Here is a 14,184-nt window from a genome sequence, read left to right as displayed (position 1 = left end):
TTTACCTGCTTACAAAAGAAATATAACGAGAAAACTAATCGGCAAAGAAATGTGACAACAATGAACTTCAATACTTTGGAGTTATTGATTCCAAAGTAACAGTATGTAAATTACATATCATTTTTAAGAGTGGATATTTTGAAATTCTAAAACTTTTAGGTAATAATTAATATCACAATGTGCACACTCTGTTAAGAGAATTTTTGAGATAGGAAAATTATGTATGCATATTATATCTTTTAATATTAATAATAATATTCGCAAGCTTCACTATACTAATTGTTTCCAAGAAAATATAATGAATATTAATATTATAATACTATTAATATTTATTATATTTTCTTGGAAATAATTAGTATAATGAAGCTTGTGAATATTAATAATAATATTAAAAGATATAATATGCATACATAATTTTCCTATCTCAAAAATTCTCTTAACAGAGTGTGCACATTGTGATATTAATTATTACCTAAAAGTTTTAGAATTTCAAAATATCCACTCTTAAAAATGATATGTAATTTACATACTGTTACTTTGGAATCAATAACTCCAAAGTATTAAAGTTCATTGTTGTCACATTTCCTTGCCGATTAGTTTTCTCGTTATATTTCTTTTGTAAGCAGGTAAAAAACAGAATATCTTAATAATTCAAAGATAATTAATAATAGAGAGAACGATTTTATTTTATTCGTTTAATGTACGCGCGAATTTGATAAACTTCTTAATTTAATTTTTAAAGAACAAAGAGGATTGTAATATATTTTTCTCGAGTTTACATCAACATGTTACAGTAATAATGGCTGTTATTGACAATTCCAATATTCAGAGACTTACTAATAAATAATTCTAGATTTTGTTTTTAAAATATAAATTTTTTATATCAAATTTTGTAGGATAAAACATCATAACACGCTTATTTTATTTTATCTTATTTTGCCTTAAACTATTTGTTCTGTAATTCTATAGATTAAATGACATGTGATGTTTATACATATACATATATTGGCATACTTTTATGCATCAGCAAAGATATTTCTTTTCTTAATTTTGTCTATATGAATATTTTTATTAATTATCGATGAATTAGATTAATTTGATGATATATTATGTAACACTATATATATTAGACTACACTATATAATACTATATATACTATACAGTAATATATATTAAATTGTTTTTTTATAAATATTCTGTTACGCGTTTATTTTATATATATATATACACACATATATACACAATATATATATTTATATACAGGAAATCACTCGTACATCCCTTTTATCTCGAAAACAGAGCATTTTAGAAAAAAATGTTTCAGACAAAAGTTATATGGTTTCGAAAAAGAATAAAAAAAAGATATTGTCATTAGTTTGTGTGTGTGTGTACATATACACGCACGCACGCACGCACACTCACAGAGGTGTCCTATTTTTTATGTAGAACAATCAAATATCTGGAAATCTCAGGGTTTAAAAAAAAATGTTTCAGACAAAAATTGTTTGTCTCGAAGGAAGCCATAAGACGGTGTTATATAGAGGTGTTTGTATTATACAATATGTATATATAACTTTTGTATAAAATATTATTTGATATCTTGAACAATTTTTAAATAATTTTCAAAATATATAGAATAAAAATAAAAAGATCAGTCTACATATGATTGGTGGTTTCAACCTTTAGAATTGTGTTTTAGATAGTAATTGAAATTTTCTAAATTCGTCTATTTGTCTCTTCTACATATGTGTAAAGTTTCTAAATTAAAATTAAAATTACAATTTTAATAATAAATTAAAATTACAATTTTCGGGAGGTTTCTTCGTTAGTATTTATGTGTATGTGTTTTATAATTATAAAACTGATAACTAACAATATGTGTGTATATATATATATATATATATATATATATATATATATATATATATATCTTCATAAAGAATTTCTCATATCAATAAATAAAATACAATTAAACCTCAAACTGAATATATTTTTTTGGCACCGTAATCCTGAACGCGTGAGTAACTGAAGTCCGAATTAATTTTTGTACTCCAAAATTACTTAAAAAATTTACACATTTTCTTTTAAGTTGAAACTAAAAGTTTATGTAGTAGAGTTAAAGAAAAATATTTTTAAATACTATATTTTTGTTATTTGTTAGATCAAGATTTGGAAACAGATATTTTATATAAAAATTAATAAAAATTTGAAAAAATAATTTTGAACAAAAAGGCTTCCAGGAACTTTTAGTTCAAAGTTCAAAGTTAACAAAAAGAAATACTATATGTCCATGGCTTTAAAAAAATATAATTATTTGAATGATCGGAAATGGGTAATTGTCAGGTATAAAAAAATGTGTTTTTTCTGAGGAAAAATCTTTTTTAATCTTCAGGTAATTTATTTGAAAGAAAAGTGAAAACAAAATGTAATTTACATTACAATCTACAGTATAAAAATTAATTAATACGTAAAACCCCTATTTGTTGCTTGTTACCATTAACAAAAGATACTGTTAACATGAAAATAAATGAACACAATAGAAATTAAAACAATTTGTTTCTTTTTTAGGGAGATTATCATTGTAAATTTATAACTTATTTTTATAAAAAACGATTAACAGCAAAAAAACAATATTTAAAAAAAAATTTACTTATTCACCCTTTCTTATTTCATATACATAAAGCGAATACGTGGGTCATATGTGTCCGCTTCAGATTTAGATTCACCAGCACTTTGCACTGAATAAACTGTTTAAATTATCCTTTCAGTTATAAGTCCCTTTTGACACAAACTTTTTTTTGGATAAGTTTGCAACCTCGAGATTTTATTAATATTTTTTTAAAACAATGGATTAAAAATGGTACGGACACGAAAGACCCACGTGTTCAGTTTGAGGGTTAAGTATCAATAAATACAATACAATTAAAGTAGTTAAAAGTAGTAAAATTGCAATGCAAGAAAAACTTAGCGCTACTATGAGAATAAACGTTTTTTTAAAATATGAAAAAAAACTTTAACCTAACTGGCAGAAAATATTTATTTGAATATTTAAGAAATGTTACATTACGTTTCGACCCTTGGTTTGGGTCCTCTTCAGATGTACAGTTTCTACAAAAAAATCGAAGTTGTCAAATATACAAAAAACAATGTCCGTGGATAATGCACAATTATAAACCACAACAATGCGAACAAAACACAAAAACCGAAATTATTACCTGAGATAAGTCAATTAAAACATAACATTACAACATAATCATTATTACTAAACGCGAAAACTTAAAGCAAACAATTAATGCTACGTCGAACGTCGACATCTCTTATGAGATGTTCTCCAGAGGCAGAGAGGGATCATACTGACTTTATTATTGTGTCATAGATAAAATTAAGGTTTTCTGTATCTTTTTGAAGGTTAATTGTGTTGTCTGTCATTTTAATGTAAAACATTTCAGCTATCTCTCTCTTTCTCAAATGTCTCTCCGTATGCAAGATTTTTGGATTTTTCCAATCGAAATCATATTTGAATTCGCTTCTATACTTATTAACGACGTTATGGTTACTGGCATGTTTTTTTATGTCGTTATTATGTTCTTTTATACGCACTCCTAAGTGTCTTTTAATTTGACCAATGTAAGACGCGTTACAATTAATACAATCAATCTTGTAGACGACCTCTGTTTTTTCGGTGTTACTAAGTTTGTCTTTACCACGCTTTATTAGACAATCTAATTTTTTGATTGATTTGTAAACAGTATTGAGACCGCACTTTTTTAGTTCGCGCCTTAAATTTTTGCTAAGATGTTTAATATATGGAATAGGGACAACGGATCTGACATCAATTTTATTCGAGTTACGGACAGATGTTTCTGGTAGCTTGCGAGCATTGAGAATTCTCGATCTTTTATTCACATAGTTATTGATAAATTGTAGCTGAAATGTTTTACATTAAAATGACAGACAACACAATTAACCTTCAAAAAGATACAGAAAACCTTAATTTTATCTATGACACAATAATAAAGTCAGTATGATCCCTCTCTGCCTCTGGAGAACATCTCATAAGAGATGTCGACGTTCGACGTAGCATTAATTGTTTGCTTTAAGTTTTCGCGTTTAGTAATAATGATTATGTTGTAATGTTATGTTTTAATTGACTTATCTCAGGTAATAATTTCGGTTTTTGTGTTTTGTTCGCATTGTTGCGGTTTATAATTGTGCATTATCCACGGACATTGTTTTTTGTATATTTGACAACTTCGATTTTTTTGTAGAAACTGTACATCTGAAGAGGACCCAAACCAAGGGTCGAAACGTAATGTAACATTTCTTAAATATTCAAATAAATATTTTCTGCCAGTCAGGTCGACGGTTAAAGTTTTTTTTCATTTTTTAAAAAATACCACTGGCGATTAGTAATATTCTGCCTTCTTCTTTTTTTATAATATTTGATTGTACCAATAAAATATTGATTTTATGCTTGATTGACAATTATTAATTGATTTCTTTGGATGGATGGTTTTACTTTTCATAGATATTTCGTTGAAGCTGACAATAGAAAATATTCTTAAAAAAATGGAGTTGCATAGAGAACAATTATAAAGAATCTAGCATAAATTTAAAAGCACCCATGTATGCTATACATCTTCCTTTTTCCATTACTTATGTGCAAGCAATTATTGATGTCTTGTTTGTTTATATATAATATCTTGTCATTAGATCTTTGTACCTCAATAATATCACGAATGCGTTTTGAACTTTCTTCTCCGTCTCATTTGGGATCGCACTTGATTAGTCTCTTTTTTATCTATGCATATTTACCTAACTTTTTAATGTTTAATCATTTCAGAATTATTTCCTTATCTCTAAATCAGCTGATACTAATAGGCGATTTATTAATGATAAAAGCTAAAGACATTAAAAATAACTGAAGGACACATGAATACTTATTTTACAATATCCTAATTTGTTGAAGATGATCTAAAAAAAACCGAACGTTCAAATTAATTAAAGAAGATATCAAGATAAATAATTTGCGTCTTGTTTGGCTCTGATTATCTCATTTATATTTTTTGATATTTAAGAAATATTAGGTAAAAAATAAAATAAGGATAAATAAAGATACTATTATATAGATAAAAATTGATTTAACGCTCTGCGATAAATATGTATAAAAAGGGACTTAAAAAGCCCAACTTTGCCAATATTGATTTCACATTGTGTCAAAATCATCATCCTCTCTATGAATAACTTTCTGAATAAAAAATTTTAGTCATTGCTCATTGTTTACTCAAAAATTATTAATAAATAAAATTTTCTGCAAAGTAAAATTATAACATAAACTGATAATAAAAAACTCAATATTAAATAGAATTTAAATGCGACGTAATATCTATATACGCACATCTATACACACTTATATACACATTTACACATACACATTCATAAAAGTTATAAACACATAAATGTCAGGATATTTATTTTTTACTACATACATATTCCTCTACTTATATTATATCTCGTATTTTCAGGCTATACTTTGAGTATATAATATAAATCTTACTTTGCTATAGAGCGTTCTGCTATTTCAAACAAGCAATCTGATATTTCAAGTTTCTGCCATGATTATGAAGCCTTACGAATGTCTAGTAACATAAGATTCAAAGTAGTTTTTTCTATTAGTTTAATTTCTAATATAATCCTACAACAAAGAATTTAGAATATTAAGCAGTTTGTTTAAAATTGTGCGGATAAATAAAAAATTGTCTATTATTTACTTCTATTTGAGATAAAAATTAGAATTTAATTTCCATATAAAATATAAAGATATATTAAATTTTGAGTTTTATAAATTAAATAAAATTTATTTTATTATTTATTATTTACCTGGAACTCATTAAAATGCTATATAAGATACGTATAATAATGACATAATATTTGTGTTACATTACATGTTATACTTATGAAAGGAAATTACAAATAACGCGTGTGTGCATATTGCATACCTCTATTATGTTACGCTCCTCGTGTTACATTACATTATGATACAATATAAGAATTATATTTATCTCACGTTTGTTGAGATATATACAAACATACTCAAGACATTCTAAAAATATACTTATTACATTCTAGAAAATATTCTCAGTATGTACTGAAAAGCAGGAAAATTCAGACATAGTAACATTCTTGATATAGAGGTATGAATATAGTGACATACTTACTGTTAGTATATCGCAGTATGCATCTCGAATATACTAGAATATACACAATATACTTTTTGGATAGTCAAACATTCTCAGAATTTACACGTGATTCGAAAGCACTGATGATGAGTGATATGGAATAAACTTTATTTAAATTAAATATAAATTATGTTCAATTAAAAAAAAAAAGATATTTAATCAGAACATTGCTAAAATACATATAAATAATTTAGTCATATATAATTTTTTTACAATAATTTTGTTTATAAATTTGTTTACAATAATTAATAAATTACTGTCCTAACTTTATAACTTTTAAATAAACAATGAGTGACAACTAAAATCTTTTCTGAGTTACTTAAGATAACCTTGATTGTATATGTCAAGATTATTAGAAAGAATTACGTTCTTTAATGTATATTTATCTATATATTTATCTACTCCGCTGTTTTTTATATTTCTTTTGTGCATATTTTAAAAATCATGTATCTGTAAGTTAATAATTTTATAAATTATAATCTGAAAGATATTTAAACATTAATAGTCTGCTCATGTTTTATAGTGACCATGAAATTTGGAAGCTCAATTCACCTTACATTTGACGAGACCTTCGATCACATCTTCACTGCAATTTTTACTAATCATCAATGCTTCCTGAACACTTTCAATTTCGTGGCCTTCATTTATATGATTTCATTATACGTGCGCGCATACGTGAAATGATTTTTTTCAAGAGATATTATCAGTGATGAAGTAACAATTTCAAATTATTTACAGCCTATTTACATTTTACATTTTATTTGACTTGTTACAGCATTACGTGAGGCTCTCAACAAATTTTTATCTCTTTTAATATTTCTTTCATTGAAAAGGATAAAATAGTAATGATTTGATCCGAATAACCGCAAAATTATTGCGACAAAAGAAGATTCTTATAAATGTTTTATGATAGTTATACAAATATGCATTGTGCTTTGTTTCTTAAGATTTTATAGTTTTAACTTTATTGGACCCACATACATGTATTTTAATTTGTCAATATAATGATTTTCTTAAGCGTTTACTTCTATTGTATGTGTGTAAGGAAAAATTAATGTCTAATATTCTTCTAAATCGGATCTCTACACACACACCCACACACACACACACACACACACACACACACACACACACACACACACACACACACACACACACACACACACACACACACACATACACACACGCATCACACGTATACATATATATGTATATAGGATGATTCTTTTAATTGCCAAACAAATACATATCTCTAAAACCATGGACAATACGGAAAAATTGTTCCATATCTTTTATGGTGTTTATGTTTTTAGAAATATTTACCTAGAGCGATTAAAATGAATCACCCTGTATATGAGTAGCTCAAATGTTAAGTCCAAAAAACTATATGCTATAATATATTACTATAAGTACATACATAAAAAAATGATTTAACCTAACTGATTCATCTTGAAAACCATATATGTAATGCTACTATATTGTTAACAGCATTACGGTGCGGACGATATTCGTCTCTCGCTCTAGAGCAGAATAACTGTGCAATATGTACATACATGTGTTGAAACCGAAATTAGGAATGCGTCCAATAAGCCACGATATACAAACGTGGCGCATGCGTAGAACAGTTAAATCGTCTGCTACCCAGATAGCCAAATGTTCCGATTTTGCAATCATGTTGCCGATAACTGTTGCAGCAACTAATTTTGAAAAACTAGGGACAAGGTGCGACAGCATTATGCTTGTCGGGTTGAGCTCACGTGATTTCTAATTATCAGAACAACAAACTGATAGCAATATGGTAACATCGATTGCTGTCAGCAAACAAGAGACTTGACAACAACTTGATGACAACCTATATTCATCGATTTGTCATCGTGATTAACCGCATTGATAATGTGATGATAATTTGTCAGGGGATCAATCATGTAGTTTTTGTTTTAGTAAGACAGAAACAAAAAAGTTAAAAATTTTTATTAATTAAGCATTCAAGGATAAGAAATTTTAACTTTTCGTTTCTATCCAGACAACATTATGTCGTTTTAAAGACGTCTAAAAGACATTCTAAAATTGCTAAGACATCTTAAAAAATGATCAGAAAAACGTATTTATGACGTCTTTAAGACGAATAATCTTTACTTATTTGGATAACTTACCCGAAATGTTATAATTTTATTTATTTGAATAGAAACTATCCAAAATGAAATTGATCGAAATGATTGTTACAATAATCTTATTAGTCGCGCTTTTATATATTTTTGGTAACTCAATTTTAAATACGAGATAGATACCTCATGCAGCGTTGCATAGCGGTAAGAAAATGAACTTTTTTTTGTCCGGAAAGACATCTTTTAGTCAACTTTTTGCTTTGTCGGGAAAACAACTATCAAAAGATGATGTAAAGATATTTTTTTTAAGTTGCCTTTTCGATAAAGCAAAAAAATGTATTATAGACATCTTTCAGATGGCGTCTTAAATTAAATGTTTTTTAGACGTTTTTAAAACATCTTCAAAATTTCATAAATTAATTGTTTGTAATATGTTCTCATGTTGCTGAATTCAGTAGCGCGTTTTAATTCGATGTCAGCAAACGTACAACAAACTTATAACAACTCATGCATTGCATTAGTTTGTTTTTAATGATCAATCACGCTTGGCTATCTGGGTATATGTGTCTCTTTGGCGTGTCTTTTGTCTCTTTTCCTCTTATGGATGTTAGCAACATAGTAGTATTACATATATGTTGAAAACAAACGAATTCAGTTAAGTTATACTGGTTGATAAATGATAGATCGCATAGTCTATATTCTTCAAAGTTTGTATTAATTCGAAATCGAATTTGAGTATTTGTATTATTTGTAAGTCCAATATAAATACATAAGTATGTATGTGTGTTTGTGTAATTATTATTATATATTTATAATTAGAAGCATTTTATAATTAAGAGAATCAAATTTCTTTGTATTATATAATATTTATATGATGATTTGTGTATAATTATTAGATTTTATTATAGTTATTAGGAGTAATAATTCATTACGTATAATAATTCATTGCGACTTGTTTGTCTTACAATATCTAGTAGTTTCTTAAATATATCTTTCATTCTATATATTTTTCATGTGACATCAAATGTATAAAATTTGACCATAATTCTGTTACAAATTAGATATTTAAAATTTTTTTCGATTTATTTTACTTTTTAATCTCACCGTTTTTATTTATATCCCAAACGATGACAATAGCACCCAAGTTGGCCAGCCTAAGGGAGAGAAGTCTGCCCAATCCACCACCACCTCCTGTCACGAGAGCGATTTCGCCATCTATACTTTTCATTTTGTACCTTTTGGGAATAAATGACCTGATAACACCCTTCAATATTGCAATAATAGACAATATTAGGAAGCCAATCACTTCCCCGATTGAACGTAAATATGTCATAATGATGTACACGTATCCTATGCGCAGGTATAGTATCGTGTAAATCCGACTTGATAGTTATTAATTAAACTCCCTATATTTTTTTGTGAACAATTGATCACTCAGATGACATTTTTTAAGCTGGAACGTTTTAACATTATATAAAGATCAACTTAAGTCACGTAATGAAGGCCGAACATGCCGACTTAAAAGCATTATCTGAAACACGTATCTGAAACATAGAAACATAAAATGTCTTTATAATAAAATAGTATATAACATTTTTTAATAGTATAATAGTATAAAATATACTTTATTTAAAGAATATAAAATATACTTATTTATAATTGTATAAAACATATATTTATTTTTTTCTTGATGTACAAAAACAAATTATATAGTTATTTGTATTTATATAATACTTAACATTTTTCTAAAATGATCAGAAAATAGAAACAAGAGTTTTTTTATTATTTATTATTTTCTTGATCTTTATACACAGTAAGTCATTAGCAAATGCCTTTTAAGATATTTTCATAAATATTAATTTTACATAAAAATGTTTCAGACAAAAGTTGTTCGACTGGAAAGAAGGAAAAAGATAGAGTTCAATCTTTTGTATGTATCAAAGTTACGTAAAGGTCAACCTAATCTTCTTAAATGGAACTATCTTCATTTTTTAAATATAAATCGATTTCTCGCAGTATTTTGAGTAAAAAGTTATAAGGGTATGATAGCAAAAATTGAATAATTTATTTTCAGATTATTATTTGCGATATTTTATTTTGAGATATTTTAATTCGACAAAACTTTACACATAAACTGAAATATCTCGTAAAATATAATTTTTTTATTATCTTGCCTCTCTCTCTCTCTCTCTCTCTCTCTTTCTCTCACTCTACTTTATGCATAGAATAATAAAAAGAATATATATCAAGTACTTAATGTAAAGAAAATGTATAATTATTTTAAAAAAATATATACAGCTACTCATTGCAAATTCATATTTTTTATTATGTATGTATATATGCGAATGAGCGTATGTATATAAGTGTGCATATGCATGCGAGTGTATGTTTTTTATATTAAAAAAGAATATTTTTTTTTATTTTAATGTATTATATTTTAATGAAGTAATTGTTTTAACTTTAAATTTTTAATTTTTAATTAACTGTACTGTTTTTATTAGTTTATATGTATATGTAATTTTATTATATATAAATAAAAAAATATCAAAATATATTATTACATTATTATTATTTATATCTACATCTGTATATAAATTAAATAAATATATATAGAGTACTATAAAGAATAAAACAATATATTACATTAATGTATTAGTCTGCGCAAAATATGACAAAAAATGTAATACACACAAACACACTTTTTTACATCTATCTATTTTTTATATCTATCTATGATACCTTTTTTATATCATTATTTCTCGAAATGCTACTAATATATGTCAAAATATAAATATATGTACAACACATAAATACTCAACAGGACTTAAAACAATTTTCAGACGACACAGACATAACACAAAGATTCAAAGCATTTTTATATAAACATTGTCATTCATGTTGTTGAAATTGACTGTGGTAAAAACAAAATAATAATTAATAAATTAACTATAATGATAAAAATAAACTAAGAATAATAAATTAAAATCGGCAATAGAGAGCAAAAATGTGTCATGACAAACGGAATAGGTAAAAAATTAACGAATGATCAAATAAATGAATGATAAAAATAAAAATATATATGCGTAAGCGTGTGCATGTGCACATGCATGTGCGTGTGTGGTGTTTAGTGTGTGATGTATGGTATGTGGTGTGTAGTGTGTGGTGTGTGGGGTGTGGTGTGTGGAATGAGGTGTGTGATGTGTAGTGTGTGGTGTGTGGTGCGTGTGCGTATACGTGTATTTGTGTATGTGTGTGAATTATCGCGTCATCTATAGAAATTTTACTTTTTCTTTTTTTATTGTTTGTTGTACAAAAAATTTTATTTATTTTTCGTTTAACATTTTTTGTTGAGTATTTTTTCAATTGCTTATTATTTATTATAGGTAATTTAGATTATATCTTTTTTATACGAGATTTTTTAGTTAACTTAGAATTAACTTTTTTTAAATAGATTTTGATAGATTTTAGTTTAAATTAATCTCTCTCTCTCTCTCTCTCTCTCTCTCTCTCTCTCTCTAATTCTATATAATTAATGATATAACATATTCATTAAGAGATAATTGTAATCAAATTAACTAAATAAAATATATAGTACATATTTCTTCTGAGATATTCCAAAATGCAATAAATCAAAATTATTAAGAGTTTTTCTTTTGTAAATTTTAAATGCAGAAAGTGGAAAGGATTGCAATAAGTTGATTTCTTAAAGATAAAATATTTTGAATTGCATCACGTATACGGAGTACGTTCACGTTCTACACATGTGTAAACCACAAATTTTTCTACTGCTGAAATCGTAAATGATAATACTTTAAGTGAATCTTGTTGTAAAATTGATTGATTTTTATTATATAAATTACTTATTTTCAATGCTACAGTTTTTTTTATATTATGGTTTACTAATTATAGATTATCAAATTCATAAACTGATTTTTTTCTATAATCTTAATTTTATAATTAATATTATATATATATATATATGTATATATATATATATATATATATATATATCGGATATTTATGGGCATCCTGTATATATATATATATATATATATATATATATATATATATATATATATATATATACAGGATGCCCATAAATATCCGAGCAAATATCTCAATTGGTTGATCTATAATAGTTGAAGTTACAAGAATATATAATAAGAGAAATTATCACTTTGAATCTGTTAAAATAAATTCATGTAAAATAATTTCTTTTTATTGACCTTTTCGAATAAAGTTTATTTTTATTTTTTTAATAGAAGTAATTTTTTTATATAAATCGATTCCTTACAATATTCTGTGTAAAAAATTAAAGAGCTATGATAAGCTAACCTAACCAAAAGTTCAATAGTTTATAAGAGATTTCATCTTTAATTTAACATAATTTTACGTAAATTATGAAATATCTAGTAAGATTTTTTGATTATCTTGTCGATACTTTTATGTACAGAATAATAAGAAGAATCAAATGGTGTAAAAAAAAAAAAAACAATAATTGTCTTAAAGAAACAGTACGTAATTGCAAATTTATATTTTTTCTTTAAGAAAAGTATATGTTTTTTTCACACTAATTGATTTCTCATTACTCTGAGCATAAAAATGTTGAGGTAAGATAATCGAAAAATATATATTTTACGAGATATTTTTCACAATTTATGTAAAATAATATCAAAGTATAAAGTCTCGTAAACTATTGACTTTTTGGCCTTCTACTTAATTTCTTAAAAAATAAAGTTGGTCTTCATAATTTGAAAAAGTCAAAAGTAAAAAATTTTTGTGTACTTTATAGCAGATTCAAAGCGTGCAAATTTCTCTTATTAAGCTTTCTTATAGCTTGTACCAGTTGTGAGATATTTGTTCGGACATTTATAGACGGACATCCTGTATATATATATATATATATATATATATATATATATATATATATATATATAAGCCTGTGTGTGTGTGTGTGCGTGTGTCTGTAATTTTAAATTATATCTAATTTTATTCAGAAAAAAATTAATTTTCGTACTAAAAATAAGAATTATAATAATTAAATGTAAAAAATAAGATTACGTAAAAAATACAATGATTTTATTTAAAATATTAATTCTAATGGCACATCTTCTTACCTTTTAATAATAAACAAATACGAGGTCACATTTGCATAAATAGAAATGCAAACGTTATCAGAAAAATATCTATTAATTCACGCACGCGCGTATGAACATATTCGTATTTACACGATACAAGACGTAAAAAAGTAGCAAGTCCTCCCGGCACTACGGTCGTTGGTATACTAAATGGAACGTGTTGCTTCGGTTGCGCCTTCACTTCAGACTGATCGCCGAACCAGCGAGAACGTATCTATATGTATATGTATGTGTATTATGTGAAGGTACCTCCAGGATTTAGTCTGAGCACGCGTACGTTGCTATTATATTGCTATTCAATGATTGATGTACAAAACAATAAAAAAGCCTTTTCTTATGTTTATACTGACGTCACAATAAATGTTATTGATATTAAAGAATAAAAAATAAATGCTTTACAATGCAAATCAATAACAATACATAGAATTTTGAAATTATAATAAAAAAGAGAATTAATGTTTGCGCAATTATTCGTAGTAATTATAAAATAAAGATTAGATAATTATATAATAAAACTACAAAATTTTTTTATCAGAAATCGTTTTTTTAAGTTATCCTGTGTATAAAAATATTCAGAATAGATGCTCAAACAAAATAAATATCAAATATTTTTTTTATATATATAAAATATACATCTATTTACAAGGCTTATGTTTTTAGAACTTTTCAATTTTTACCATTATATATCTTTATACCTAAAAT

At 25.8% G+C, this 14,184-nt stretch overlaps 1 protein-coding gene across 2 annotated transcripts in view; it reads right to left on the bottom strand.

Annotated features, from left to right (window-relative positions):
- LOC140667689 (short-chain dehydrogenase/reductase family 16C member 6-like) overlaps nt 1-13,642 on the bottom strand; it is a 40,117-nt gene extending 26,475 nt beyond the window's left edge. Inside the window, exons 1-2 of one of the 2 annotated variants that reach the window (XM_072895844.1) lie at nt 13,462-13,642; nt 9,449-9,888 (exon numbers count right to left, since the gene is read on the bottom strand). In XM_072895844.1, the coding sequence (XP_072751945.1) occupies nt 9,449-9,677 (229 nt within the window). In that variant the 5' untranslated portion in view covers nt 9,678-9,888; nt 13,462-13,642. The remainder of the gene's footprint in view (nt 1-9,448; nt 9,889-13,461) is intronic. The other variant, XM_072895843.1, reaches the window with a different exon arrangement.
- Between the last annotated feature and the right edge of the window lie 542 nt (nt 13,643-14,184).

The sequence above is a fragment of the Anoplolepis gracilipes genome, chromosome 7 (genome assembly GCF_047496725.1).
Source record: "Anoplolepis gracilipes chromosome 7, ASM4749672v1, whole genome shotgun sequence".
Lineage (NCBI taxonomy): Eukaryota > Metazoa > Arthropoda > Insecta > Hymenoptera > Formicidae > Anoplolepis > Anoplolepis gracilipes.
The sequence above is the reverse complement of the archived record's forward strand: the minus strand, read 5'-3'. Positions and strand labels throughout refer to the sequence as shown.